Source organism: Orbicella franksi, chromosome 12 (assembly GCF_964199315.1).
Source record: "Orbicella franksi chromosome 12, jaOrbFran1.1, whole genome shotgun sequence".
Taxonomy (NCBI): domain Eukaryota; kingdom Metazoa; phylum Cnidaria; class Anthozoa; order Scleractinia; family Merulinidae; genus Orbicella; species Orbicella franksi.
The window spans coordinates 21,391,407-21,416,398 of record NC_138156.1 but is presented as its reverse complement, the minus strand read 5'-3'; the positions used below and the strand labels follow the sequence as shown (position 1 = coordinate 21,416,398).

The 24,992-nt window shown below is 39.5% G+C and overlaps 5 protein-coding genes across 5 annotated transcripts; 2 read left to right on the top strand and 3 right to left on the bottom strand.

The window, feature by feature from the left end:
* The first annotated feature begins 1,006 nt into the window (after nt 1-1,006).
* LOC145462303 (putative skeletal organic matrix protein 5) lies at nt 1,007-2,183 on the top strand. Its single transcript, XM_081445802.1, has 2 exons — nt 1,007-1,072; nt 1,668-2,183. The coding sequence occupies exons 1-2, from the start codon at nt 1,007-1,009 to the stop codon at nt 2,181-2,183; spliced, it is 582 nt and encodes a 193-aa protein (XP_081301928.1).
* Nucleotides 2,184-3,276: 1,093 nt separating this feature from the next.
* Nucleotides 3,277-9,657, top strand: LOC145463001 (uncharacterized). The gene is made up of 5 exons (XM_081446694.1): nt 3,277-3,664; nt 6,592-6,661; nt 6,976-7,027; nt 8,084-8,219; nt 9,128-9,657. The coding sequence occupies exons 1-5, from the start codon at nt 3,356-3,358 to the stop codon at nt 9,644-9,646; spliced, it is 1,086 nt and encodes a 361-aa protein (XP_081302820.1). The 5' UTR covers nt 3,277-3,355; the 3' UTR covers nt 9,647-9,657.
* A 1,970-nt stretch (nt 9,658-11,627) lies between these two features.
* LOC145462996 (tripartite motif-containing protein 3-like) lies at nt 11,628-13,280 on the bottom strand. Its single transcript, XM_081446690.1, has one exon. It carries the CDS (start codon nt 13,278-13,280, stop codon nt 11,628-11,630), a length of 1,653 nt encoding a protein of 550 aa, XP_081302816.1.
* Nucleotides 13,281-13,376: 96 nt separating this feature from the next.
* LOC145463015 (E3 ubiquitin-protein ligase TRIM33-like) lies at nt 13,377-13,916 on the bottom strand. The gene has a single exon (XM_081446710.1). The coding sequence runs from the start codon at nt 13,914-13,916 to the stop codon at nt 13,377-13,379; it is 540 nt and encodes a 179-aa protein (XP_081302836.1).
* Nucleotides 13,917-20,381: 6,465 nt separating this feature from the next.
* Nucleotides 20,382-24,372, bottom strand: LOC145462999 (putative skeletal organic matrix protein 5). The gene is made up of 5 exons (XM_081446693.1): nt 23,750-24,372; nt 21,975-22,026; nt 21,490-21,544; nt 21,211-21,349; nt 20,382-20,888 (listed from the first exon to the last, which is right to left on the bottom strand). Exons 1-5 carry the CDS (start codon nt 24,101-24,103, stop codon nt 20,382-20,384), a joined length of 1,107 nt encoding a protein of 368 aa, XP_081302819.1. The 5' UTR covers nt 24,104-24,372.
* Nucleotides 24,373-24,992: the final 620 nt, after the last annotated feature.

Genomic DNA, 24,992 nt, shown 5'->3' with positions numbered 1-24,992 from the left:
ATTACTTCATTGTGATTGGCTTAGAGCAGGCCAATTTATCGTCAATTGTTAATTTGCGCCCAAGTGCAACTTTGTAATTTTATTATTCATACAATAAATGAATAATGGTAAGAAATCTTTCAAATTACACTGGCCTAAAAGCTCAGACCATTTTGAGAGAAGTAATTTTCAAATATTACATCTAGTGGGAATCCTTATTACACTGGAATTCATAAGCTCACCTGTATGTTTAAAACGTAAAAAAAAAAATAAAGATAAAATCTTTACAATAACTAGTAACCATGCACTAACCTTCGCTTTTCCTCTTAAATTAAGCAACAGCGAAACCCACGAAGACTTCTTGTAGCAGCATTCTACAAAAAGATAAGTAAGGTCAAGTAACGGTCAATCTACTTTTTGTTGAACACATTTGACATAAACACTCACACACTTTATAGTTATGTGACGTGAATGCATGTAGTGTTCTCTACGGGCTATTAAATCTAATGTCAGGCCTTGAATTAGGACTGTAAAAACCCTTCTGAACTTTTAGCACTCAAAAATGTCCTAATATGTTCTGGCTTCCTGGTTTGTAAACATCTTCCAGTTCCTCACAACAAGGATTTGTTTCTCCCAAGTCAAGACAGCAAACTGATTTACAAATAAATGTTAAATAGGAGAAACTGGAAGGTGTTTCCAAACTAGGAAGAAACAACACACAGTTGAACCTCCACTAACTGCTACCTCTCTACAACGGCCACTTTTTTGTCCCGGTGGATGGCTCATACATTCACTCTACAACGACCACCTCAACACAACGGTAGCGGCCACTCAAGCGCGCGCGTCCCAACTGCTATTTGCTATACAGACATTTTCTTGTTCTATTCTACAAGGTATCACTACCAAGAATCATGCAATTCACCTAAAAGAAATGCACAGCTAATATAAATTATTTCATCGCAGATCAAGACCGCCTGGTCTTTACAACCTAACAGTTGGTAACTTCACGTGGAAGGCACAGTGTCAAATGAATGGCGTTACTGGATGTGGCAGTGGCGTCTGGGAACTAGTTATGATGGTTAAAGGTGACAAGGTATCTTTCGATCATCAGCTTCAAATAACCAGAAATATTCGTCTAACCAAAGCTTTAATTGTTGTCTACTGTAATGTCCCTGTTAACCTAGTAACCCTAAGTACGCGTTTGTTAACTTCTCCTTCTTTTTCTGAAAACGAAAAACATTTAACTAAAATAATAATGGTTGAACCTTCAGATTAAAATGTCTGTGCTCTGAACCAATCAAATTAACAATAAAAACAGCTATGTTCTCGACTCAGTGGTTGTTTTCTTTTTAAAATTCACTGCAAAAGAAGTCTACGTTTTCTTTCGAGCCTCCAATCGATTCGTCTAGTTTGCTTGATGGCGACTGGTACATTTACCTATAATTGCTCACGTGCGGAAAACCCTAACATCGCTCGTAAAAACGCACACAGAAGCTCTAAAAACTATGCATACAAAAATCATGCATATAAAACGTTCTTAATACAGTGGCTTTGTATACACCTGCTTGGCTGTGTCAGGTTCGCCAAGATATTGAAGTAAAATGTACAGCCAGGGTACACCTTTTCCCCCCAAGTACTCCGTTTTGTTTAAGATATACTACTTACGGTTAATATATCTCACGTTCTAGAATAAGTTCCCCTTCGATTCCTCTCTCTGGACCAAGAAGGAATCATTCAATCCACAAAAGGTAATTCACAGCACCAGACAATTTAAACTTCCTGGATACTGGCTCAGCAATTTTACCAGGATATGTGTCACAATGGACTTTGAAAAAGACACCTTCAAGACCGAATCATCCATAATGATGAAATATACATCTCCATCGCTTCACTCCGCTCTCTACAGTGGAGTGAAGAAGACATGGGCAGTAGACCTGTCCACCATCAAGACTCCACCCAACATCGACAAAAGTTGTTTGGTGCAGGGCTTCAACATGCTGGGACCGTACCCATTGGTTATAAAGACCCGGATTGGAGTGGAGTCTCAGCCTCTGAGCCGATGTCCCTTACCATATTTGGTTCGTGGTGTTGGGATTGGGCTTCAGGGATTTCCTGATCTCAGTTGTGGAGAAATCATTATCAGCAACTCTTCACTCACACCAACAGAAATCTATACAGCTTTCTGTAAAATATACATTCAGTAGCGGCTGCCGAAATTGAAAGACTGCCAGTCACAGCCTGGTAAAAGATAACTTCCGGACAAAATTGCGAGCAATTTTACTTGCAACTGTTAAATCAACGCTCTCTGTGGCGGATTACAATAAATGTAAAAAAAACTCTACTACTTTTGCAACTGGCGTTACATGAAATGAAATGTCTGTTTTCAAAGAGGGCTTTCGTGACCGGATTTCAATTGCCTCCCTTATGCGACGTTTGAACATGTTATTTTCTGTGGCATCGTTCTCCCTTGCCCCCCCCCCCCCCCCTCCCGACGGGAAATTCTGACGAGTTATCGAGTTTCAGCATTGTGCATTAAGGACATCATCGATTACAGTACTATACACCAGAATCGAGTTTGACTTTGTATTTCTAAATTCTGAATTTCGGATTTCAGGTTGCTGATGTGAGCTTTTTTGTTAATTTTTATCTCTGATTTCTGGTTTCTGATGTTTGAGTTCTTGTATCAGGTTAACCGTGGTAACAAAATCGTATATTTTACATCAGCGAAACAGAAATCAGTATTCTACTGCTTAAGATTTATAGTTTTTTTAATTTAGGAAAGAAGAAAACAGGTTGGTCGTAAAATGTCCTGACTGTGTTCCTCTATGAAGCAAGAGCACGTGACCGAACTTTTTTTTACCAAATCAAGTTTGCGTTTGAAAGATTCAAGTTTTCGTTTGAAAGAATCAAGTTTGCGCTTGAAAGAATCAAGTTTACGCTTCAAAGTATCAAGTTTGCGTTTGAAAGAATCAAGTTTACGTTTGAAAGAATTAAGCTTACGCTGGAAAGAATCAAGTTTACGTTTGAAAAGCTTTAGTCTAAGTTTGAAAGAATCAAGTTTACGTTTGCAACAATCAAGTTTACGTTTAAATGAATCAAGTTTACCCGTGAAAGAATAAAGTTTACGTTTAAAACAATCACATTTACGTTTGAAGGAATCAAGTTTACGTTTAATTGAAAGAATTAAGTTTACGTTTCATAGAACCAAGATCGCGTTTCAATGTGTTCAGTTACGCTTGAAATATTCAAGTTTCATTTCAAAGAATCAAGTTATTATACACTGAGGTTCATCGGAAACCGTGTTTAATGTCTCTTTCCCAGCTTACAGAATTGAAACTAATTTAATTCAAATTGAATCGTTTTAGAATTATCAACAATGTCATTATTCACCTCTGTTATTATACTTTCGAGCCTTTGCTGCCTTCAGGTGCGGATGTTTCAGATTTTTCGATCTTCCTACTTCAAACTTTCATCTCCAGAAAATTTAGATGAAGAGGAAGATTTTACATTAGCTACACAAGTTCAAGATGAATTTGGTTGCGCTTCAATGTGCAGCTCAAGTGTTGTGTGTCACTACGCGTTATTTGACAAAGATTCAAAAACGTGTTCTTTCGTGAGAGCGACAGAAAAACTGAACCGACAAGACAGAGAAGAGCCCAAGTCTCAAAAGATACTTTTGGGAAAGGTAGGTAACACTGAATGAAATAAGAGCCAACAATTGTGATCGTTGTATTGGTAAAATTATTTACTTTTTTGTATAATCATAAATGAATTTTTTTTGTGCTTTTAAAATTAACGGATTGGAGTAACTGGAAACAATGAAAAGGTGAAATTTTTTTCTTTAGACTAAAGCGAGCGTTACCTTTGCAAATCATTGAACTCTTACCCAGGACACGACCTTTAAAGTATTTGTGCCAAATCCAAGATGGCACGCATGGAGGTCGCCTAAAGAACTCACTTGTCTTGACATTATCACAGAACGCCAGCTGCCCTTTTTGAAATAACAGAAAGCTACTTAAGGCAACCTCTTAAGTGTATTTTTTTTTTGTCGGTTTCGCTTTGAATGTACGATCAGTCTCTTTGCTGTTGTCAGGAACGACTCAATTTTCTTTTATCGGCTTTTAGTTTTAATTTCAAGACTCAGTTAAAAAACTGGGACGAAATGACAAGCTACTTCTTTTTAAAAATTACTTGCTTTGAGTCGGCTCCCAAGTACTGTCTGCAAATCTCTCAAACTTGGTTTTTGCTTTTTTCTTACAAAAATAACAATATTGACACTCGTTTAACTCAGAATGTTCTAGAAGTCAGATTTCTCATTTTGGTGTGGATTCTGCTGACACTAATGCAGGTAGATGACTGAGGAACATTACTTAACAAATGTAGTTAAATGTATCATTGAAACTACTGACATTAAAGTTGCATCGCTTTTGTCACCTGAGCTGTAAAAAAGGACTCCTAATGTCTCTTTCGTAGCTTACGGAGTTGAAAATAATTTAATTCAAAACTGGGTCGCTCTATGATTATCAAAATGACGTTACTCCTCCAAATTCACGTTATTTTATTGGCGAACCTTTGCTGCGTTCAGATGCAGATGTTTCGATCTTCATACTTCAAAATTTCATCCCAAGAAAATTTAGATGAAGAGGAAGATTTTACAATAGCCACACAGGTTCATGATGAGTTTAGTTGCGCTTCAATGTGCGGCTCCACTGTTTTGTGTCACTACGCGTTGTTTGACAAAGATTCAAAAAAGTGCTCTTTCGTGAAAGCGGCAGAAAACCTGAACCCGCTACACAGTGAAGAGTCCGAGTCACGAAAGATAATTCTGGAAAAGGTAAGCAACGTGAGTGTAATAAGAGGGAACAGATGCATGAGATGGTTGTTTTCCAGTACAACTATTGCTTAAATCAAGGTAAAAGAATTTTCTAAGCTTTCAATTTTGTCTCAAGTGAACAGTCTCATCCTCTCTCAACGATGTCACCAGTGCAGTCAATTTGTTATCAATAGTCCCTAAATCACAATATTAACCCCTGTCCCTTGGAATATTTCTACCCGAGTCAAACATAAATTCAAGCCAGCGTGGCCGAGTGGTTAGGGCGCCGGACTTGAAATCCGGAGGTCGCGGGTTCAAGTCCCACTCTGACCACTTAGCTGGAGTTGTTTCTCGGTAGACCCTAGTTCAACTCCTCGGTCATGCTTGTGATAGCCAACTGCTCTGCCTCCCGCCGGTTGGGATTTTTAAGCCTATTACGTTTAGTTGATATATTTGTTTCCTTCATTTAAAGTGGCATGCCTGTGAACTAGCTGGGTGTAGCTAAGCGCATTGACCACTATAAACAACGTTTTGAACATTTGAAGCCAGGCATGATATATTAATGTCGGTGTACTGAATCCGCGGACAAAACCGGCCCTAGCGTGTGACTAATGATAGCTATTGAGCGGGGCGTTCATGTTGTACTGTTTGCAGGGTGTATTACTGTGTGTGGTCCTGCATTCCACAAACCGCCGTATCAGTTGTTCCTTCGAAACCGCAGACCACTTTGTTTTCTCCTAAAAACTGAAACCGTCCTACTGGTAGGACGATCATCATTTTAACCAGTCTTTTAACAGTAGGTAACGTATTCTTTACGATATGCGAGCTCAATAGTCGTAAGTCTCCACAAAGACCACAAGATCTTAAGAACAGAATAGAGTGTTTCTTACTACTTTGTAAGTCTCCACAAAGACCACAAGATCTTAAGAACAGGACAAAGTGTTTCTTACTACTCTCAGTAACCAGGGAACAAAAAGCTTTGACGTTTAATGTGTGTGGTCGTTCAAATGAAGGCCACTGAGTAGACTTTTTCCAAGAAAGTCAGTTTGCTTATCTTTTCTGGAGGCATTTTAAAGTTATGCCAAAACCAAATTTCGTTTCGAAACCAAAACTCTTAGAAAGCCAAACTGATTAAGTTAAGAACAGGAAATTACTTTGACGTATGTTTACAAAAGACAAATAATACTTTTTTTTATTTAAACTAGTAAATCAATCAGCCAGTCAGTCAGTCAGTCAGTCAGTCATTCAGTCGAACAGCCAGTCCGACAGTCAGACAGACAGTCACAGTCGCTCAGAGAAACGTTTTTATCTTTGGTTTAGCTTCATAAAAACTAAATGGAACACTTCTTCGTCTTTGTTCTATTAACAAAAGAAACAGTTTCCATTTATGTACTCGATCGAGTTTGGTTCGTTGGCAGTAGAACCGTAGTATGGTCATTTCAGATTCTTTTCTTGTTACCTCGTGGTTTACGTTTTACATTACCTTACAAAAAGTGATGACAACATGAATAAGTTATGTAAAAGGCATTTTATGTAATTATGGATTGCTTACTTACTAGCTCGCTATATGCTTGTTTTTGTTTTTTTTGTTTTGTTTTGTTTTGTTTTTTTTTTTTGCTACCTGCTTGCTTGTTTGCTTGCTTGCTTGCTTGACTTACCCATCTAGCTATGCATTGATTGATTGATTAATCGTTAGTTTGCTCCTCAATTATCTGCTAATTTATGACCTGCTTTTTATACGACACTAACTAAAGTGACATTTGACGCACTTGCAAATGGTGTACTTTTCTTCTATAAAGGTCGATGTTGCCCCAAACAGCAAACAAGACTGTGTTTCAGCGGAGAAGGACAAGCCTTGCACTGCTCACGGTAATAAGGAAAGAGATCCAGATAGATAGAACAACTATTTATCCATGGTGGCTTTGTTCAAAAGTTACATAAAACTTTTTTTCCCAAGTGATAATAGTGCTTATAAAAAAAAATGTTTCCGATTATGATTATGATGACGACTACGACGATAATGATAACGACGTTGATAGTAATTAACATGAGTATGACAATGAGGATGGATTCAATCATGTTGTTGTCGATGTCATAAAAGTGATACTAGCGTGTGAAAATAAAGAACTCTGATTATTCTGTTAGTAACCACTGACCGAAATTGTATTTTTTAATTCTCAAAGAAACAAACCAAACCGACGTCCCTTCTTGCAGCAGCATTCTACAAAAAAATAGGTATGGTTAAATAACTATTAGTCCCCATTACGGTGGGAGGCGCGGTGGCCTTATCGTTAGTGTTCTCGACTCTGGATCGAGCAGTCTGGGTTCGAGCCCTGGCCGGGGACATTGTACTGAGTTCTTGGGCAGGACACTTTACTCTCAGTGTCTCTCTCCCCCCAGGTGTATAAATAGGTACCGGCGAACCCTGCAATGGACTGGCATCTCATCCAGGGGGGAATTGAAATACTCCTAGTCGCTTCATGCAACAGAGACCGGGATAAACGCCGGCCTGGCTCGTATGCAGAGTTTACCTTTCTACCCCCATTGAGGTCAGGCTGGAAGAACGGCATCGGGTAAACCTACATTATTTCAGCACTCAAAAATGCTCCACATTTTAATGTCATCTATTTTAATTTCTTTCAATATTTTTTCAATGATTATTAGTAATATATCAAACACGAGAGACCGTGTTTGATCACATTTCCGAACACCGAGAAGAGAGTCGAAAATACGACGTGTATCGCAGTATTTTTGAGGAACTTCGAGGTGTTTGGAAATGTGGCCAAACAATGTCTCGAGTGTTTGATATTTTTTATCAATCAAAACCAAAACAGAGGAGAAAATGGAATATTAAAATCGTAAAAAATCTATGCTTATTAATATCAGATATCCAAACACTGTTTTTAGTTTCAGTTTTATTATCGCACACTATTTACAGAAAAACAACTTAACGTAAGATGGTTTACAATGATATAGGAAAAATAAATACAGATAGAAATTAACTACAAGACACAATATTTAATTGTGTACAGTGACCAAAGTAGCCAATGAGCTTTCGAGGTGGTCACTGTCATGTAGATATAAGTTGGCGTTGGCCGCATGCTATGACGCACACCGTCAAGGTCCATGATTTCCTTTGCTTAAACGCAACGAATTATTTATGAGTTTGAAAAATTTCGTTCTCGCAAACATACGGTCAACGCTATTATTCAAATGCTTGATGTTCCAAGAACTCGTTTTTGTGTAAAAACAGAAATAATGCTCAAGCTCATAAAACTCTTTTTAACGCAGCTCAAGCCCGACTGGTATTTACAACATAACAGTCGGTAATAAGACGTGGCCAAGACAGTGTGAAATGAAGGGAGTTGAAGGATGTGGAAATGGAGCCTGGGAACTGGTGATGAGAATCAGGGGTTACAAAACCAAGGTATTGAATTTTGGATCCCCAGCAACAATACCAGAGAAAGTTACATAAAATTAGCTTAGCTTGACTATAAATACTGTATAATGTCATGGTGAACCAACCGGGATGACTTTGCTCTACTATTTACTACTTTTAATAATCCCCTTCGTCCACTGTGGCACAAACGTCAACAACTTACAATCCCTCTCCATTTATCCCTGTTTTGTACAGCATGTTGTGCTGCACAAAATAGGGTTGGCCCTTTATGCTCAGTGGACGTAATACTCGGCTCAAGTATGTGAATTCCATAGTAAAAGATGTTCAACAGTAGCAATTAAATGTAGACATGATGAAAGATGCGAATGCAGCCATAATATTACAGAGCATTGCACCGGTAACGCAAAGGTCGTGGGTTCGAATCCCGTTCAAAACCTGAAAATTTTTTCAGGTCTTTTTTCCAGTAGTGTTATGGCTGCATTCGCGTCTATCATCATGCCTACATTTAATTGCTACTGTTGGACATCTATTACTATGGAATTCACATACTTGAGCCGAATATTACGTCCACTGAACATAAAGGGTCAACCCACACACGACCCCTCTCATATGGCTTTGATAGCTCAGGTGGGAGAGCATGATACCGGTAACACAAAGGTCGTGGGCTCGAATCCCGTTCAAAACCTGAAAATTTTTTCAGGTCTTTTTCCTAGTAGTGTTATGGCTGCATTCGCATCTATCATCATTAAGACAATTATGTTTTCAGGCGACTTAGTGATTGCTTCCTTTCAAAACTGACTCCAAAAGAAGTTTACATTTCTCTTTTAGCCTGTGACTGATTTGCTTTTTTTTTTTCATTAGAAAGTCCGCGGGTGCCTCGATGAAGTCCTTTTTGCAGAAACTATAACTAACACTAAGTATATCTCACATCTTAGAACTCGCACGTCTATGATTCACATCGCTGGACCGACAAGAAGGTCTCAGTCAGATGGATTTTAAGCGGTGGGAGACAAGTTAAATTTCCAGCATTCTGGCTGAGCAGTTTCACCCGGGTATGTGTCACTATGAGCTTTGCAGCAAATCTCTCAAGGAACGCAACATCGATTGTAATGAATTACACAGCATCATCGCTTCACTCCGTTCTACGCTCTGGTGCGAAGAAGACATGGGCAGCAGACTTGCCCACTATCAAGACTCCACCCAACATCGACAAAAGTTGTTTGGTGCAGGGCTTCAACATGCTGGGACCGTACCCATTGGTTATAAAGTCCCGGATTGGAATGGAGACCCAGCCTCAGAGCCGATGTCCTTTACCATATTTGGTTCGTGGTGTTGGGATTGGCTTTCAGGAATATCCTTATCTCAGTTGTGGAGAAATCATTATCAGCTATTCCGGTGAGATAAAACCAAAAGTAGAGATCTACCCAGCGATCTGTGGAGTCTACATCCAGTAGTGATGCACGTGAAGAACTGGTACCGATACATAAGGAGGGGTTTAAGGCCAGGACACATGCTGCAACATTGCAAGCAATACTGCGTGCAGCTGTTCCTTTCAAACTTGGTCTCGTGCTACGCATGTTCGCGCAACATTTCTGAAGCGGATCACGAGCCCAAATGGTTGAAAACTAACAGAAGTGTAATAGCTCTAGTAAGCTTGTAATTGTCTTTGTCGTAATAGTGTAGCAGCTGTTATTGTTTTGGAGCTAGGGGCAGTGTTTCTGTTGTTTGTTTTATTGCTCTCTTAAGCGATATCCAGCCATTCATGCAAGACCTTAGGAGAGCTACTACCTGACCCGAAATAACGAAATCAAAATTGCAATTAACGACAGATATGAAGATATGACAGGCAAGGGTGTCACTATTCTCTTACTGTTAAAAACCCAGCTTGAAAAGTGTAAATCTTAATGGCCTTACACCTCCAATCCGTTAAGTACAAAACAGGGTACTTGCAACAGAGATGTCATTTTTCCATTAGGCGTTACATCATTGAGGCAATGGCAATTCAGTTGTTGCGCGAATCGTTGCGCGCGATGTTGTACTGAGTGTCCTGGGCTCGATTCAACTAAAGACAGCTAGCGGCATAGGAAAGTTTTAAAAAATCTGATAGACTGTAGCGTAATAAATTAGAACATTTGGTAACCAGGCAGCTACTTAGTATTACATGCTCTTGCCAGTTTTATTTAACCTGATGTGATGCTAAGCTAGGAAAGTATGATTAAAACTTCCGAGAGAAGCATCGAGAAAATTTAATCTGAGTGGTTTTAATTAACGGTATGGAAATGAAGTCCCTCATACTAGCACATCTCGCATGATGCCTTTGCCGTACTGTCAAAGTCAACGCAATCGGCCTGCATGCACTTGGCAGTGAGTCAATATAATCATGGTACACATCGAACAATAAATACGGAACGACTTTTTCTCTCCGCTTGTATGACAAACCGCACAGCTATATTAGTTCACAACTGCTTAATGCGCTTAACATAAGAGGACTACGCTGAAAACAGAATGAGAAATTTCCCCAGGAAAACATTTGCAACTGGCCAGAATCCTAGGGAGGGGGTACTCCCAGAAAAATTGGTTAGGGGTGTGCGGTCCGCTTTAATACCCAAACTCTTACCCTATTAATGACCAAAATCTACGATTTGACCAAAAATTTGATACCCTATTTATGACAGTTGCGGCTGCCACAGTTGCCCTAAACATAATTTATGAAGGGCTTTTGTTGATGGTCTTATCGATAATGATGAAAAAGTAGCTTTTTCTAAAAAAAACATAACCAGTTCAAGACAAGAGTGCAAAAACCATACCCTATGTATGACCAAAATGGCCAAAATCGATACCCTATTTATAACCAAAACGGCTGAAAAACCATACCCTTTGGGGCCGCACATACCTATATAACCCATATAAGGAAGTACCCCCGGGCCAGAACCCATCTCCTTTTTAACACTTTCCTTTGGAACTTGGAGCCACAACTATAAAGGAAACCCTGTTAAAACATTTCTACGCTTTCATCAAGACACTTAGAAGTAGTCGGTAGAGTTGCTGCCGTAAAGGATTCAAGGAGTTGCGTTTTCAGTTTTTCAAAAATCTCACAACACATACTACAACTCATTCTCAACGACAGATGCAAAAGCGCATATTACACGCATTGTGGCATAGATATTCCAATTCAATTTGATCAGTAAATATGTATCACATGTGCCATGTTTTAACGAAAACTACGGAAAATTATAGGACGCTGGAGTTTCATACAAACTCTGAAAATATTTCGTGACATGTTTGGACCGTTAACAACATGACAGAAAAACCACGAGCTGGTGTTTGGTTTCAACACTTACTCAATACTGTGAACCTTCATTGATTTGCGGACTAAAAAAAACGATTTGCTAGTCTATAGATTTGTCCCCAAAAATCATGTACAGTGGAATGATGTTAATTCTTTTGTAATATCTGCACACGATTGTTACAGTAGTCAGTCACGAACAGTGTACCATCAGTTGTCACGACAACATCTTGTGGCTTGTCAAACTGCCCAGTCTCTTTCCCCTGAGTTCCAAATGCAAACGCCCTCCCGTCTGTGGTGAACATGTGAAGGCGGTGATTCCCGCTGTCGCAGACTATCAGATTGTCTTTGCTGTCTATAGCCATTCCTCTTGGATCCCTTAACTGCCCATCGCTGGATCCCTTTTCGCCAACCTTGTACATGAAGTCCCCCGCGCTCCCGAACACTTCAACGTAGTGACTATCAAAAGTGACGAAGTATTTGTCATTGTGGTGAATAACATAATAAGGTTTTGCTGCCCAGCGGCTGGCGAACTCTTTTAAGAGCTTTCCTTGTTGGGAAAATTCCTTGACAGAAGCGCTTCCCCAGTCACACACGACAATCTTACCCTCACGCGTCACGCAAACACCCCACGGGCATTCGAGTACGTCACTTCCAAAAGTCTTGATGGTCACGCCACATCGATCAATAACATGTATCATCTGATTGTCACTATCGGCCACCACAATGTTTCCCTCGGTGTCAAAATCGACGCCAACTGGATTTGTTAGGTCCACGCTCCCTTCAAGAACCCTGCTTTCAAATTGCGCGAACTGTTTACCTCGCTGAGAGTAGACCAGAAGCCGACGATTCCACGAGTCTGCAACTACGACCTCGCCCAAAGTGCTGACCGCGACCCCACAAGGCCGTTTGATCTGGAACCTCTCTCGACTAGACGAGCCGAAGGAAGCGACAGGTTTGTAGTGGTGCGGTTTCGTGGCCTTTTCCAGGTTCATTCGGCTAGCCTTTAGGTATTCCGCCCGTGTGGTTACGTGTACTGTAAAAGGACTCCCTTTAATCGGCTCGCCTCGGACTCTTGCGTCGATCTGGTACACGCCTGTCTTTAACGGAGTGTAGCTGACAACATAACTTCCATCTTTCTTGTCTTCGATTCTCGTGGGAATAGCCGTGCCTTTCGTTGATTGGATACGGACTGTGACGCGATCATTCTCGGAATAACTCTGATTGTGATCGGAATCGTTCGTCTGAATCCTGAATTCGATTCGCTCTCCCGTTCCAGTTAGCTGCTGAGTCATCTGCTCTCCCTCGGCGGTACAGTTCTCGGGATCTGTATGGCTAACAAAGATTCGCCCGAGTTCTGATTTCTCGAGAGTCTTGAGTACTTCTTGATCAGGGATGTAATCCACGTTTATGCTTTTCTGTGAGTTCGGCACTGGCTTAGGTTTCATGGCAATCAACTGCTGAATGCGCTTTTTCACCGGCCGTTCCATGTCTAAAATCTCGCCCTCGATGTTCCTGTCCAGCATGTCTTTGGCGTACTCGTGAGTTTTCTGCAGCTGCCCTAGTTGTAACTCTAGTTCCTTTCGCTGCTTAATTATAGCAAGCTGTTGATCTTTGTAAACGCTCTCAAACTCAGACAGCATTTCGTCGCCGTGCTTTCGTAGCAAAGCAATCAGATCCTCAATTTTCTTCAGGACTTCTTGCCGCGCCGTAATGACCCTCCTTTCCACCGTTTTGTAGCTCTGATCGACTCGTTTTATCTCGTCTCGACAGGACAACATCTTATCTTGCAAACCATCCATGGCATGTAAAATACGCTTCTTGCTCTCTCTACTCGCTTGGCTGATCGCCAGTAGGTTGTGGCCTTGATGTGAAGTGTTAACGCACTTCTCGCAAACCTACCTCTCGCAATCTTTGCAGAAGTGATCCAGCGCCTCTTGTTTATGTCCATCTTGACGACACGACAGCGGCGCCTGAATCACCACGGGGAGATCTTTAGATGAGAACTCCCCGAGCTCGGTAACGCGGTGAAACTTCATCACTTTCATCCGCGAGTGAACTTCGACGCAGCTGACGCAAATGAGGCATTTACAGTCGAAGCAGTAAGACACGGCGACGGCTCTACGATCACAGCTACCACAGGTTAACTCAGGGTTGTTGTTTCGAATTCGGATCATATCTTGCAGCCGACTAAGGTAAAGCGGCGAAGGAAGGCTATCAATATTGACCCCTTCAGGCAGATCGATTATTGCTTTGCATAATGGGCATCTGGCCTGTTCCGCACCGAGGTTTTCCATCTCCAGCCTTTTCAGGCAACCGGAGCAGAAAGCGTGCAAACATGGCAGGATTTTCGGATTGTTTAACGACCCCTTACAGTGGTAGCAAGTGAACTTTCCTCTCAGATTCAGGAGGAAGTCGCTGAGTGTTGTCGTAGCCATTATTAGCTATCTAGAGTATGTAAATATTACGCTACAATTTGTCAAGCCTTCAGGATACAAATGGTTAATTTGAATAAAACGCGACGGGGTTTAGCATATCTTGAGTGGCCTGTTTTGGACATTGTGGCACCAGTCAAGGTGATTCTGCTGATAAAAATAAAAGCAGGCCTTTGTTAAGCGCCGTATGTTTTTTAATCGGCTTCCTTAAAAGTTGATCGAGACAGAACGAAACTCTAGAGTTTCCGCAAACTACTTATCACGCCTACCTCGACAGCAAGTGAAATATTACATTGCCAAAATTACATTATAAATATTTTAATATCATGATATTTTTCCCAAAACTCCCAACTCGACAATCAGTTACTACAATTTAAACGATAAATTGTAAAACGTTTCTAATTGACTCTCTAATTTATGGGAACCACAAAGAATCTGCTTATCCGAAATCTTTGCTATGTCAAGAACTTCCTGTGTGTTCGGTTAACTCCTAGTTAACTTTATATTGTAAATCGTTTGCGGTGAAATACACCTCAACGTACTTTAAAAGGCCACTAAATATTGCAAAAGCAAATTTATTTTCGGCTGTAAGTGAAATTGCGTTAAGCAAACAAGAAAATAATATTGACGTTTAAAGACCAATCTCTATGCAAATTTTACTCATCTCTGTGTGTGTCGACAAGGACTGGGCTCATTAAATTTCGCTCAACGCCAAGATCCAAGACAAAACAAAATCCACTCATAATGTCTGTTTTGCTCAAATGCTAAGAATGAAACAATAAAACGCTCACAAAGAAACGTTCAACAAAGAATTCCACACGGAACAAACATGACATTTTTAGCTGCTGCAAAGATATCAAGGACAACAGAGCGTGAGATAGCGCACGAGCGTGTCTCGTCTTGAAAAGTGACTGTGATCACGAGAAAACAAAAATCTATGCTTAAAGCGACGAGCGACTGGCTGAAAGATTCCCTTAAATAACCAAAAAAACGAATCAACGTTTGTACATCTATAAAGTTGCAGCATAACAGGTTAAACGCCCGAACGGCGAGAGCATTTTAAAATCGATTAACTTAATACGTAATAGCAGAATCGATAGGCGACTGGGTGGTCAAATTGAACTCCCAACAAAATGAACTCTCTAATATTTAGCGATTTTAAAATTCTCCAATACTTCTAATAATATGCAGTGTATCCCGCTGAAATAGTGCAGTTGTAGTAATTTTGGCCTTCTCTTCTCATTTGAGGGAATAACTTCCTGATGAATGGTTTTTGCGGTTGGTAATAATTACTAATTATACGTAACTGCGCATATTGAACTCTCGAAAATATCTCACTGCATTTTTACACAATAAATACACAATGGCCAATATGAGAGGGATGTAGTGCCTTGCCAAAAATGGAAGGAAAAAACATTTAACTTCATTGATCAACACAAAACAGTGCCAAACTTGTGAAAAAATAACAATTTTACATGATATTCCTTACTTCCTAATAGCCTTAATTTGAATTGTCACAGAGGAATGGATTCAAATCAAGTCAAGACAAAAAAGTTTCTTCCTCTTCCCCAGGGGACTAGGGTGAGGAGTGTCATGCACAATTGTCCCTCCAGAGAGCTATACCTTTTCCCTAAGGGATGCTAGGGTGACGAATGTCATACACAACTTCTTCCCCCCCCCCCCCCCACGTAGTCTATGCCTCTTCCCTAGGGGACTCTAGGGTGAGGAGTTTCACACATAACTGCATGGCCATTCCATGAAGGAGGAGGAGGTTGGTTGGTGAAAGGCTTAGGGGAATGGGGAGCAGAGATCGTTTGGAATTTTAATGCCATGGAATTGTATTTTAGTCCGGAGGATAAAATTAATTTTAAACTTAAGAGAAAACATATATATTTATGTCTTTGGTTGAAAGAAAAGCTTCTTTAAACGACAGCAACACATGCTCTATTGTTAGCATTTTTCGGCTGTAAAAGCACTAACACTCTTTACTTACATGAAAAGCCCAGGGATTTCATTAAGGGCCAGACACTGGGCAAATTGACTGACTGTGAGGGCAATTTTGCCTGCCTGGTTTGACCATCTAAAGGAATGTTTTTCTTACAAAGAAGTTCAATTCAAAAGTTTTGCCTGCTTGTGAAAAACAGTTACCCTCCTGCTAAAAACATTATGAAACCCCTGGAAGCCCTTTTTATACTGGAATATTTCTTTACAATACAAAGATGAAAGAATCTAGATGTAAGGATTTATGCATAAAAAAATTAAACATCCTGAACTGGACAAGTACCTTTATATGTTAAATGTTCTGTATTATCTTCAGCATACCAGCTTTTAAACATCACATTTTCTGATATGAGAGCATTTTTTTTATTTGTAACTTCATTCAATTCTACGTTACCTAATTTTATTCATTTCTAATTAATTTCATTGTAATGTTTAATGTATTTAAGTGAATTATTTTGAACACTCAGGAATAAACATCTGAGATCCACTAGCCTTGTTGCCTGAGGCTAGTAACAAGCACCTGGGAGGAAAATTGTGTGTTTTACAGTCAAACCAAGTGAAGCGTACCCCTCAAGATTACAATAATGAATTGATTATTTAACTATTGAACCCACTAATTGTTTCAAGAATGCAATAATGAATTGATTATTTGAATATTGAACTTGCCAGTCATTTCAAAAATCAATATTAAATTGATTTGTTTGAACATTAAACTCATTAGCCGTTTTCTGGGAACGACTTGTTGTTTCAATTTTCCAATACTCAATTATTATTGCATTCTTGAAACGACTAGCGGGTTCAATATCCAAATAATCAATTCATTAATGTAATCTTGAGGGGTCCGCTTCACTTGGTTTGACTGTAAGAGGCACATAGGTAGAAAAGTCAGTATTGGGGATCAAACCTTTACATGAACAAAAGCTGTAGTAATAATAGTAATGTATGACAATGCGACGGTTGACGCAGTTTTTTTATAGATTTATTAATTTTAGTATCAACTCAGTGTGTACCTCATGATCTTCTGCTGCTGTTCGTGGCAAACTAGTGCAAATGTTTCATCACTCTTGTATCTCAAAATTGTTACTGGTATATGACTGAGGAGTGGGGCAAAAAGGTAAACAATAAAATATAATCAAGTCTCGTGGATGTTAATTGGCCCATTGATACATACCCTAGCAGTAACTAGTAAATTGCAGTTAAACAGATGTGGAACCCTACGTATTGAAAGCTGCGCGATTTCAATTCAGAAGTGAGAGTGGGGTATATATGTCAGTCAATGATTTCAAACTAGGTTAATTTGTGTCAAAGGGGAAGGGGGCTCTGGGACCAATAGCATATTAGACCAACAAATTTAAGCATGTTTGCAACAAATGCCTCCGTGGCCTACTGGAGATGAAGGTGGCCGACTACAGAGTCAGAGATTATGGCCAGGTTGTTAGAAACCCGGTTAACCCAGGATTAAAAGTAAATAACTGAAGTGTTATTTTTTCTTATTAAAAATGTTTTTCTCTGCTTGTGTTTTGTGTACTTTGAGATTATTTAAAGTTTAGAACTGAATAAGGACAAACAATTTAAACAGCTGAAAACCTCACTAAGGCAAGTGTCAAGCGTCTTTGCCTTAAGGGGATCTTTGACAGTTTTGGCATCTCATTTAACATAAAGTGAAAAACTCGGTTATGGGCATCTGTGATTTGCGGTAACATAACTTAATTTGGTGAGGCAGGTCACTGACTTTGTTCAGTGCCAGCGAAATTAGTTCCTCGTGACCAAAAAACTGTGCTCAGGGTGACCACCTAATGCCATCCACTTAATAGAGGTGACCGCTTAATGGAGGTCAAATATATAGTAAATATGTGAGGCAAATTTCAGGAATTTGAATGGTGACCTCATAATAGAGGGTGACTACTTAACAGCAGTTTGCCTGCTTATTGTAAATGAGTACAAAACAAAAAATATATATATGATCTGGGGGTATTAAGGGTTAGGGGTAGGGTGAGGGGGGAGATATGGGATCTGGCTTAGTAGGGTTGGGTTAGGAACTAAGAGGGATGTGTGGCGTGCATGTTATTCTTTATAAGAATTCCCAAAAGGTCGAAAAAAAATAAACTGGTTTGAAAAATTAAACCAAGGTTGTAACAAATTTATCTTGGTTGAATTATTATTGTGACCTAAAGAACAAATTGACCTCCAACAGATACATGTATGACCACAGTTGCATAATAAAGTCAATAAAAGGTTAACTCTACTTTTAATCCCAAAGGATCAATGGTCCCAATGGTTCCAAATGACTCCAACTTTGAAGCTTTCGATTAGTGTGTGAATAATAGCTTGTGGGTAAATTTATGACATCTGATAACTAAATCAGGTAGTTGTCAGATATCAACTAAAAGGTTAAGTATATCTATCCACCACATTTTACTTTTCTTGCTACATCACCGATGTCCTATTAGCATTTTTTATGATTTGAAATAAGCCCCACCCTGATCACTAAGGAACTCCTCCCCCCTCCCGTCTACCACCCTTTCAAAAGACCTTGAATATTTTCTACATAATTTCAAATAATATAAAATTTTTGCTTTTTTGTCAAATTAAATAGCAACACCCGATTCAGGGCAATTAAATGTGTCGTTTAATATTAAACCGGCTGAAGATTACACTAACTACATTTTGTAATATAATAGGCAGACATAAGGAATGATCAGAGTTTCTGTATGAGACAAAGACTAAAAATAAAGCAAACGATACTAGCTTGCGTAGGGTTAAAAACCCTTCAGCTCAGCTGATGTTTTCACCGAAGTTACATCGATATTTTTGCTTTTTGTCTGGTTTCGAATTGGAAACAAAAGCTTTTTATATACGCTAGAAATAAAAAAACATCGTTAGATTTAAAGATAATACCTGGATTGTCAAGAAAAACTTACCATTTGCAATTTGTTTATATTTTCTTGAGCAGTCTTGAAAGCCACGTGTTCATCTTTCGTCCGCCATTTTTTCAAATGAACCAGAGCCAAAATACTATAGGTCAGCGTCAACTTGTTGAATCCAGGCCCCCCAGACTCCAGAGGTAATGGTTCGGGTGGGGTTCGGGGGAGGAGAGGTAGCCTCTTCCAGGCGTTCAGTTAGTTGGGGCGTAGCGCGAAAAACAACGCGCAAAAAAATAAAAACAAGCGCGGCGAGAGGAAGCGAAAAAACGCTGTGGGCAAACTTAGCAAAAGGTCCTTCCGCCCACTTATAGACCGCCTACAGAGACCGGTAACATGACCGCCGGTTTGTGGTTTTTAGTTAGAAGGTATACCACATCCTGGTATCTGAACGACCTGTCGTTGTTGTTAAGTTTACCCAAAGGCGTTCTTTCGCTTCCTCTCGCCGCGCATTTTTTTATTTTTTCGCGAGCTGTTTTTCGCGCTGCTCCCCAACTAACTGAACGCCTGGAAGAGGTTAGAGGAGAGACTAACGTTATTGGCAAAAACAGCCTAGACCTTTTTGTATCAGGATAAAAACAAGCAAACAAACCAGTAAGAAACAGGTAACTACAGAAGACACTAGCAAACAAGGACACCTTTTGACTCGGTCAGCTTGTGGAAAGACGGCGCGCTTGAAATCTGAATTAAGGAGAAGACCATTTAAGGCGGTCTCTCGATATTTAAAAAGAAAACAAAAAGTTCAGAAAAATGTAAAAAAAGGCAAAGTTTAAAATAAAGTGTTATAGACTGACCGGACATCTGTTAAACAGACTTGGGTTCAGTGCTTTTTTTGGGGGAATGAAAACTAACAATCTAATACAGATAATGTAAGTAACATGTCAGTAACATGTAAGTAACCTTGAAGTAAATAACCTTGAAGTAAAATATATTTTTAGCTCCTACTAGTCAAGGTCAAGATTCTCTAACAATCTAATACAGATAATGTAAGTAACATGTAAGTAACCTTGAAGTAAGTAAACTTGAAGTAAAATACATTTTTAGCTCCTATTAACCAAGGTCAAGATTCTCTCATACAGACCGACTAAGCTCGGTTAATAAGATGTTTATTATATTGGAAGCAAGAAAAATTTAATTCTTTTAATGTAACTGGTTTCTACTCGCTGACACTTTGCTTGCGAACGGCGATGAACTGAACTAAATCTCTCAAAGTTGCTCGTCCTCTTTACCCTTTTTTTTTTCTCATCAGGCTTTTTGGCACTTCCAGAATATGAATATTTTCTGGAACTAATATTTTTAGAAGAAAATAATCGATATTTTTGCAGTTTAGTTTTAAACTTTATCACCGTAAAATGTAACCGGTCTAAATGCTGGTCTAAGAAAATCTAGACCGCAGTCAATATCGATTTCAGCCAATCAAATTCGTGAATTCGGTAGTTCTCAGTCCCTGTGAGACAGCCATATAGTTAAGAGAGCTATAACTGTCAGTTATTTACAATACGTATGATTGTAAGCTTATACATGTATTTACATGGATTTGAAATCTTTACTGTACAAGAATGTAACCAAATGATGGTATGTACTTCATTTTAAAAGGATCATCTCCTTTCAAGTTTCCACAGGAGTAATTACCAGTGAAACCAAACCCGATCAGGCTAGCCCATGTCGGTGAAGGGCATTTCTCTCCAGCTACCATGCCGATCCTAACTCGTTGTTTAATCATACTTGGATTAAATCCCTCGTCCGCACATCCAGGTCCCAGCGAGGAATTCACCATCAGCGATAACCATTCCTTTCGGCCAAGATTTGTGAACCTGTAACCTCCATCAGAGATTAAGCTGTGAAGCGTTTGCGCGTGTGTGAACCGATATAGGATCCAGTTTAGTGCCATTCCCCTCTCCAAGTTTTGTTTCATACCGAGGCACAACTTTGTCTGCGGAATGGTCCAGTAAGCAGGGGATAATGCTTCATTGTGGTCCAGTCCCTTGAGAGCTGACGACGGTTGGAAGGGTACTGTACTGTTCCAGTAACGAGAGTTGTAACGGAAGGTATCCTGTTTAAGATAATTATTTAGATTATTTTGGGGTTAATAGTAAACAATGGCGGTTGTTTTCAAACTTTGAATTTACTTCAAGCAAGTAGTTGCGAAATGTTTACATTTGTGATGTCTGACATGAAACAAAACAAAAAACGCAAACAAACTCTCGAGAGTGCGCAGTACAGACTGGAAATTACCTTCATTTTCTTTCGTTTTGTTGTTGTTGTTGTTGTTGCTACTGTTTTTGTTTCGGCTTGGCTTTTATTAATTTTGGTCTAATTTGTTTCTATTGTTTTTTTTCCTTTAGATTATGTTCATAACTGTTTTTATTTTTCACCTTAGCGCCGTCAATCTTCATTACTAATGTCCAGCCCCCTTTTCCGCATCCGGGAATTTCAGTCATGTGACAGTAGATCTGTACTTTTTGGCCGGTCACTCCTTCTGGGAAAACGGAATAAACACCGCTTTGCGCCAACCTACACAAAATAGGCAGCAGCTGTTTCAGATTTGTAGTTATCGACACGATAACCTCAAAACTGCTAAAGTAAAATGCTCATGTATGATACACTTATAGAAAATGGATGTAACATAACAACTGGTGGCATAATTTGATTACCTGTTGGTGTCGTAGATCTCTTTGCACGAGAGAGGAGTTGACGAAATGCACATACCTATTAAAAGTAAAGAGGTTACTAGCAACGCGCCGCCCACACTACGCCAGAAGAATTTGAAAACGGAGGTTTCACTCTGAAAATGCGGTCATTTTGGATTTGTATTTGAGGAACGCTTAGGCAGGGAGATCACATGATTATCGTGAAGCCATCGTTTTGGAGAAAGCTCAGTTTTCAAAATGTTTTCCGTCCACGCGGCAACAAAAAGTTAGCGTTTTCAAATTTTTCCGTTTTGACGAGACAAGCATCGTTTTCATGACGCATTAGTGTGGACGGTAGCCCTAACCGTAGAAATAAAGCTGCGTTTTCAAATTTCTTCGGCCTGGTGTCAGTGGACGGGGCCTAAATAGTCTGCCTGTCACACAATAGTTAACTTTTTCAGTTCAATCATAATAACGCGCATTCTCCTTAGTTCGAATCGCATACCTACCGGCTGGTTCCCCTTGAAATTTCCGCTCCTTGAGATCGAAAGTACGACCAAGCTGAAACAAAAGAAGGGGTATCGAATAGTCCCATTTAATTTAAAGGTGTTTGCAAAATTTGGCCTGGCTAGAATTGCTCGCAAAAATTAGATGTGTGCTCGCTTGCTCGTGCTCACAAAATTTTTGCAACTGCTCGCATGCTCAGATTTTTGTTGAAATTCTCTGCCGTGTAGCGGAAACATAATTTGCATCTTGGAAACAAAAATTGACGCTGGAAACAATGTTTCCCGTATGGAAAAACTAAGAAAAGTTGGGGAAACATGCACGCGCTATATGAATGTTTCTGGAAACATGTTCCTTGTTTTATTGAAACTGACAGGCGTAAGAATTATTCGTGAAAGGCACCCGCAAAGGGGAGAAAGTAATCTAGAGTCATGATGACATGAAGAATATTACTATTACTATTTGACCTTCGTGAGCCTGTCAGAGCTGTATGGCTGCAATTGGTTAGATCATAGAAGCTTTCAAATGAAGTTTCATTGTGTTAAATCCTTTTCAGTCAATCAGTGGGAAACACGGTTTGCCGATCATCGAGACCGAAGCTCGAAATGCTTGTCAGACTAAATGCCACGTTGTGTACATTCCCTAAGAATTATATAACCAAAAAAACATATTTTTTATGTCACAACTCTTCAAAGTCTGGGAGCTTTTAAAACTTCTTCTCGTGGTGTTTTCACAACGTCAGGAGGTAGTGTAACCCTAATGCTAGGGTTACCCTACCTCTTACCTCCCTACTGCTCCTCCACAGTGCTAGGGTGACCCTAGCAAGAGGGTTACCCTAGCACTCCTGCCTGCATTTCTCATTTCTTTTTTTTTTTTTTCACGGACGTGTTTGTAAGGCAGGTAGGGTTACCATGGCTCTGAGGTAGTCCTAGCTGAGCACTAGGACCAGGGCTACCCTAGAGCCAGGGTAACCCTACCTGCCTTGTAAACGCTCCAAGAAGCAAAATATGATAAAATACCAGCAAAACAAGCAAATTGTGACTCAAGAAATATCGTACGTATTAATTCACATTTTGTTTTAGTTTTGCTTTGGATTGAAAATGTTTCAAATAACGGTTTTCTGCGACCGCAATTTTTGCAATAATGTTAGTCGCTACGGTGTCCACTGTCGCTAAAATATTCATTGCAAAATTTTTTATAGTTTTGCTGTCAAATTAATCCTAAACTAAAGAAAAATAACTTTCTAGGATTTAAATTGAGCTTAGAAATTGAAACGATTTGAGTGGAACCGAAAAAGTGAAAATAGGTTTTGGCAATACAATTATTGACGGTTGCGTATGTTATTTGTCCGGTTGCGCGTGTTAAATTTACGAGGTGCTTGCTGCTCGTCATTAGGTATTTTCTAGGTGCTCGCTGCTCGCAAGGAAAATTTGATCACTGCTCGTGCTCGCGAAAATAAGTGCACTGGTCGCATGCTCGCAAATGCTCACAAAGACCATTCGATACTCCTAAAAGAGAAATCTCAGTAGATAGAGGCTTGGAAAATAAAACAAAAATAAACAAAATAACATAAAATAAACATGAAAAATAACGAGGCGAGGGCGCGACAAGAGCCCGTAAAGCAAACAGTAAGTCCAAACAGGCTTGGACGATTTTATCAGGAGAGAAAACTATGAACCTGCAATCATGGACAAAATCTAGTGGCATCAACACAATAAAATTGCTATAAATTCGAAACACTTTGAAAACAATATGACACCCATTTGAGTCTTTCAAATACCTTGCTAAACAAAACGAAGTTTTCCCCTGTCGACAATATCGCTTCCCCACGGTTGTTTTCTTTCCGTTTTTTGCAACCGTCCATCTCCAGGAAACACGATCTCCTGTCATGGTCGTAAACGCCTTTTGCACATCCATCTTTGTTGTTACACAAGGACATGCATCCAAACTCATCAAGTGCCCTATACACTTCGAATGAATCACTGGATGAAGCCTCCCCGCTATTAGTAATCAAATAATAAGAAGATTGCCCCTCATAAGTTTCTCCAAGCGACAAAGTAGTTGTCAAAATGAAGACGAGAAGATCGCCGAGGAGGAAAGCCTTCGTCATCATGCAAGTCGATGTTTTGAACATTTTAGCAGAACATCAGTCGTCCTTTGCATTTAAAAGCCTTGCCAATAATCAATAAACGAAGTTTGGTTTGCCTTAGAAAAACTTCACCTGTAGCTGTAAACAACGCCTTTCTGTTCTAGAAGTTTCCTTCACTGTGTCGAAACTGTCGAGTTTTAACAATGGAAAGCTTGAAACACTTCCTCAACAGACACTCAGATGTCAAATGCAGACTTTGTCTGGAACATGGAGGCAGCTTGTCAGAGGCCGTGTAATAAAAACCAATAACCTAGAATTACTTTTTTGGCATTTCCTAAATTTGACCCATGTCTAGTTTTGATTTTAGATTTTTAAGTGAGCTGCGTCGGAAGTATGTCAAGCTTAAGAAACATTATTATTTCAGTAAGTGAAACTTAAGATCGAATTTACGTTGACAATAATGGTTATTAAAACTTAAGATCGGACTCTGGGCTTTTAAACAACATTGTCGAACGTTACCATATTTACCTGCAGAATGACAAATGTTACACTCTCACCTTATGGAGTAAAACTTTTATAGTTGAGCTAATTGTGTTAATATGTATACTCAAAGTGCAACCTTAAGTCGATCGCAATAAGTAGCTCTTAAAGGAACATTCTGTTTGAAGAACTTGAACGAAAATGAAAGACTATCCATCAGACACCATGTCGAGGAAGAGCTCTTTTGGTTAACATTTACCAATTTGGCTTTCTAATTCCAATTCCATTTATAACCCATTAAGCCTATCTTAGTCATTAACTCTTTTATTTGCTCTTTAATTATGCTTTCCTTGTTGTGGAAGCCGCGGAAAGATATTTAAAAAAAACTACGCAAACACTGGTAATTGATGTAAATGCGAATCTTCTAGTCTGTGGCGATCAGCTGCTGCGACTC